Raw genomic sequence first — 6,328 nt, 5'->3', positions numbered from 1 at the left:
TGAACTAACTTAGGTTACACCAACTAACGAACATTTAATGGAAAACACTGATCAAGCCCGTGGAATTAACATATACAATGATTGGGGGATACCAAAGAGAGAAAAAAAAAAGCTACCAGAGAAAAGTTAAAAGTTGGAGGCTACCAAAGAGAGTTTCCCATTTTATTAGCAGATGAAGCCCAAAAGGCCAAATCAATCAATACACATCGAAGAATACAAGTTATTGAAAATGACACATATAACAACTCGTGCGTAATGCAATGATACTGGCAAACATATATAAGACAAATTACAATTATACTTGTATAAATGCATAAGAAGTAATAATAAACTAACAGTACATTCCAAGTGCCTCGGCTTCTAGGGTGGACCCTATGCAGGGCAGCCTAGAGATTATTCATCTTACCAAATAAAAAAAAAATTCTAGCAGTACATATATGTTATTATTGGAGTATTTATGATCAATTAGTTCCTCCGAAGATAGTCTTTAACTTCCTCACCTGTCCAGCATCCAGTAAAGTGATCTTCTGAATAATATCAGTAGGAAGGTCATTTGCAGCTAGAGCAAAGGTCGTGGTTTGAAAACCTGGACTCGCGCTGTTTAAGGCAACAAATGCAAGAGCAGGAGAATCACCAATGTTAACTTGGAAGTGAAGTAATGTCTGTGGAAAGATCATTATATCCCCTCTATTCAATGTTTTATAGTAAGCCGTGTTATCAGATCCTATAAAACCCGCAATTATGGTCCCTTCAATTACAATAATAACTTCTGATACTCGATGTGAGTGTACCGGAATAGTTCCACCCACATCAAGGTCTAACCGCGCCATGGAAAGCCCTAAACCGTTTAAGGCAGGAAAAGTTACATCAATTGCTAAAAATGCCGAAGAATTGAAGATATTTGACGTGTTACCTGGAACACCCAAACCAGAGAAAACAAAATCATCAACTGTAAGATTAGCAGGATTTCTACATGAGTATCCAGCTGGTCCAACTGGAAAATTGAAATCCGCCACACAAAAATCAACAACACTGGTAGCAGATGAGAGAGGAACAAGCAGAACCAAAAGGAAGATTATTATATGAGCATCCATGTTTTCAGAAATTTGGAAATATGTGTTGTAGTAGCAAATTTACTTAAGTTGTTTGTGTTACTTCTGGCTGTGGATATGTGTGGCTATATATAGCATATCGAACGTAGTACCTATGTGCTATGTCATTCGTTGATCAATAGTTTTTCCAAAGAAACAAAGGATCTGATAGAGTATAAATAGGATCGAATTTGTATATGCTCTCATCATGCCTTACGAGTTACGTGGAACGGTGGAAGTTCATTGCTGTCAAATATAATACCTTTAATTAAGACGAGACTTGAATGTGATGGGTGGTGTGGTGATTAGTTGATTACGTGGTGTGGTGATTACGTGGTGAATTGGTGATTGCCTAATTGTTTATTCTTAATTTGCAAGTCGAAATGAAATGGAGTAATTTTAAAAAAAATTAAGGAAATATTTATAAAGTAGGTTAGAAATAAATAACTATTATTCATAAATTTAATAGAATTGAAAATGGACTTGGACAACCCAATAAGTAGGAGGAGAGTTTGGTAACATACAAGCCTAAAGAAGGTTTCACACTAAAATCAATTGATAATAGTAGGAATAGCTCCTCTAACATATATTCTGTACTTTCTCTTCTCTTTTTTCAATGTGGAACAACTCACATGTGGACAACATATATGAGTTTCAACAATATCACAACTCCTAAACACGTTGTAATGTTAAACAAATATGAAATTAATATGTAGCATTTGTCTAATATCTCTAATATATCCCTCAAATTTTAACGGTTACACATGACTAGTATATATATATATATATATATATATATATATATATATATATATATATATATATATATATATATATATATATATATATATATATATATAAATTTCAGTATATAAAGGGCATAAGAAAGAAATACTTCCTCCGTTTCTTTTTACTTGCAACGGTTTGACTTTTACACTATTCATCAACTCTACTTAGTTTATGTATGGTGATTTATAGTTAAGGAAAAACATATTCATGTGGGATCTTGTTAAATTCGTCTGAATGTATATTTTCCGAATATATATTTTTTATAATTTTTATTTATCGATAATTAAACTTATTGATGGTTGAAATTATGCATTGACAAGCGTGAAAGTCAAACTGTTGCAAGTAAAAAGAAACAGAGGAAGTAGTATATAAAGAGAAATTATAAACAAGGTTCCTAAAAAGATGATTCATACAATAACTCCCCTATTTGTACACGGGCCAGCCAAACAAATAAGTAGTATATATATATATATATATATATATATATATATATACGCGTATGTGTCATGTTAATATTTTTTGTTCTTAATTAGTTATTCATTAGTATTACAAAAGATTTCACTTAATTATTTTAATATATTTTACTTAAATAAATTTTTTGTTGGTTTTTCTAGTTATTTGTTCATCATTATTCAAATATAGTATTGAGAGAAGAAAAATATGAAGCAGAAGAAAGCTTATGCTCAAATAAAGTGAAAGAATTTGTTTATCAAGCTTAATCATTGAATATTAATAAAGTGGAAGAATTTGATTTATATATCTAATAAAGATTACCAAATAACATTCAACATTTATAAAATATTATCAATATAATTATTAATGTGAAATTTAAGTTTTTAGTTTTTCTTGTGATTGTGTTAATCAACTTATTTTGTCAATTTATTTTTTATCAAAGTTTTTCACACATATGTAATAAGAAGAGAAAGACATTCTCCTTACTTTAATATTTAATTGAAATTTCAATTTCATCGTTAAGTTGTTCAATATATATAGTTAATAGAAAGAAAAAATATTATTTAATATATATAACAACTTAAATTCATTAATGAGATTATCATACTTTTTGTAAGGGGACACCATCGTCGTCTCTCTTACTTGTATATAAAGATAAATATCAATCAAGAATCTGACTCACTTGGAAAAAGTCTTACCTCGATCAAATCTTAGAGATTTTGTGTTATAATCTCTATTATATAAGTCAAGGGAGGAGGTGTGGTGTCCTCTTTTGAAGTGACTAAAATACCCTTAATGATCTAATTAATGGAATGAAAAAAATTACAAAAGCAAATCATTTAAAAATTCTCATTCCAACTTGTCATTTAAAACAAGTTTAAAATGGTATATGCATCAAATACTTCAATCAAAAATTAAATGGACAAAATATTTATACCTTATAAAAAAAGATGGCATACATCACGTGCACATGAAAAGTCTGAACATTCACTACCTTTGATACTCTTTAATTCAGTTAAACCAACTCATTATTTTTGTTCTTTCTTTTCAATATTCATTCACAAAAAATTAATGTTAACAATCACTCACAACCTTTTTATCTTTTTACATTAGCGAATTAATATATCTAAATTCATCTAACTGTTGAATTTTTCATATTTAAATTTAATCATAAATAAATTACGAATGGAGTATCTAATAGAATAGCAAATTTTGAAATTAACGCACGCATCGCATGCATATGAAGGCTAGTCATACCATGTGTCATGTGAGGGTGCTTGGGGTGGGCATCCCTTTTACCTTTCTCCCTTCTCCTATGTGTTGGGCCTTCAAAATAAGCTGGATCAAGTCACCATGAGTCCATGAAGGTTGAGGTTTTATTATAGTCCTTCTCCTCACTTTAAGAGAAATATTGAATATTGTATATTGATAATTAAAATTATACATTTAAAATACTTAAAAGTATTAAGTGCAAAATTTTCTACTATTAAGGATTCCAGCATTGCATAATCGACGGAATCATCCTCAAACTTAGTTGACAAATCACAATACGTATGGACATATTTAGGAACTCATTAAAAGCAATGTTCGCGCTAACAGTAATCCACTTCAAGTTGCTCTAGTGGTCAAAACCTTTTACAACATAGCACGCATCAAACTCCCTCGGTTTCATCAAAATATAAAGCATTCACATTTTACAAAAAATTATTTTTATCATAAATATCTCTCACAATATAATAATTAAAAATTATAAAAATTTTATCGTTGGATTTGTCCTGAAAAATACAATAATAACATTAATTTTTTAAATTTTTTATCCACGTAAATTGAAAGTAATTAACGGTCAAAGTTCGACCTCGAACATCGTGCGTCCCTTATATTTTGAAACGGATAAAGTAAACATCTAATAGGTAGATGTGTTAGATACAAGTTTTCGTTTAACAAATATTATTTGTGTATATAATAAATATCATTTGTGTATGTAAAAATATTGTTTGTGTTGTTGTTTTCCTCTTATTTGTTATACGAAACGGAAACAATATTTGTTATACACAAAGTAAACAATATTTGTTACACAAAAACTTGTATATGTAAAAATATTATTTGTGTTGTTTTCTCCTTATTTGTTATAGGAAACGCAAACAATATTTTTACAAACGCAAACAATATTTACTATATATACAAACAAGATTTGTTACACGAAAACTTATATTAGTTAGATATTTACTAAACCTCGATGAAATGAGGGACTCGGGATATGGATGGCAGGTGGGTATAATTTGGCGGGTTTTGCACCGCATCCGTCCCAGTTGGGGCGGGTATGGATATGACTTTGGTGGGTAGTGGGTGGGTATGGATACGAAAAGTCAAATCCGCCATGGGTAGTGGGTAGGTGGTGGATATGAGGTCACATCTGCCCCAAATCCGCCCGTCCCGCCCCATATCCGCCCGCACCGCCTCATATTCATCCGCCCCGTATAATATTTACTAATTTACCCTTTATAGAATAAAGAATTATGTTCATAAATCTAAAAAAATTGTAAAAAATAAAATTAAGAAATATGAATATTAAGCCCAATATCCCAATACGTCATTTGGAACAATTTTCAACTGTTCTTGAGGTGAACTACTGCACTTTATGTATGATAAAGAATGTGTACTTTTTTTTCTTTGAAATGGGTGTTTCTAATAATTAATTTATATAATAGGTTATATATAGAAAATAAATCAGGTGGGCGGGTGGAAAATCCACCTGGGTGATAGGCAGGTATAAGTGGGTAATGGATATCCACTTGGGTGGTGGAGCGGGTGTAGATATAACCTTATACCCACGTGGGCGGAGGTGGATATGAAAACTTGTACCCGCCATGATTGGCGTGCAGGTGGCGGGTATGGAAAATTTAGGTGGAGGTGGGTGTAAATTTAGGGGTATCCGCATCCGCTCCGCCCATTTGCCATGCCTAACTCGGGAGGGTGAGGTTCGAATCCCCTTATGACTCCAATTCAGATTTTGCTTTGTTTTCTTTTTTTTTTTTTTTTTTTGCTTCAAGCCTTGTTTTCTTTTTTTTTTATTTCTTTAAGTTTTTGCTATCTGTCTTTTCTAATTTTACTCTTTCTTTATTATTTCAATGTAGCCTCTCTCTTAATTTTAAGTCCTATGGAAGCTCTTCAACCATTTATTTTCTTATAGTATACATTTACTAGTTACTTTCTATTTTTTTAAAAAGCAACCACATGACTTTATATCAGGTTTGACTCAATCTTTTTAGTATAAAAAAGAAATATTACTTTGTGAATTTTTTTCTGCTTCTATATTTTCTAGAAATCGACTTCTTATAAACATTAGTATAGATGATTAAAAATATTAATAGTTAAATTATAAGATGATAATCGTGAAAATCAAATTATTATATCTACTAAAACTGTGAGTGTACTAAAATTTAATATAAAGTGTCTGAAATATACTTCCTCCGTTTTTAAATAAGTGCAACATTTCTTGTTTTCACGTTTGCCAATGCATTATTTTAACCATTAATATCTTCAATTATCAATAAGTAAAAATTATAAAAAGTTGATATTAAAAAAATTCACAGTCAGACGAATCTAACAAGATCCCACATGACTATGTTTTTCCTAAAATATAAATCACCAAAGCTAATTAAAGTTTAAACCGTGAATAGTAAACACTATGCAAATGTTGCACTTATTTAGAAACGGAGGAAGTATTACTTGAACGATATAAAGTTAGGATTTGTCTTCGTCAAATTCAACTTATTCTCACTATTACTATCCGTAATAAAAATTAACGTACAGTTCGTGTATTGTAGTTATGAAATTGACTTCTTATTTACATTAGTATAGATGATTAAAAATATTAATGGTTAAATTATCTGTTGATAATCGTAAAAATCAAATTATTATATCTACTAAAGACCACGAGTGTAGTAAAATTTAATATAAAGTGTCTAGAATATGTTACTTTTTTTTTTTTTGAC

General features: G+C 30.3%; 1 protein-coding gene across 1 annotated transcript; it reads right to left on the bottom strand.

Moving 5' to 3' along the window:
- Nucleotides 1-253: 253 nt before the first annotated feature.
- On the bottom strand, nucleotides 254-1,206 carry LOC104883445 (auxin-binding protein ABP19a). Its single transcript, XM_010667973.4, has one exon. It carries the CDS (start codon nucleotides 1,092-1,094, stop codon nucleotides 462-464), a length of 633 nt encoding a protein of 210 aa, XP_010666275.1. The 5' UTR covers nucleotides 1,095-1,206; the 3' UTR covers nucleotides 254-461.
- Between the last annotated feature and the right edge of the window lie 5,122 nt (nucleotides 1,207-6,328).

This window comes from Beta vulgaris, chromosome 8, assembly GCF_026745355.1.
Source record: "Beta vulgaris subsp. vulgaris cultivar EL10 chromosome 8, EL10.2, whole genome shotgun sequence".
In the NCBI taxonomy this organism is placed as follows: domain Eukaryota; kingdom Viridiplantae; phylum Streptophyta; class Magnoliopsida; order Caryophyllales; family Amaranthaceae; genus Beta; species Beta vulgaris.
The sequence above is the reverse complement of the archived record's forward strand: the minus strand, read 5'-3'. Positions and strand labels throughout refer to the sequence as shown.

Bases quoted from the DNA above. Each gene is read 5' to 3' on its own strand.
- LOC104883445 (XM_010667973.4), bottom strand. From the start codon at position 1,094: ATGGATGCTCATATAATAATCTTCCTTTTGGTTCTGCTTGTTCCTCTC.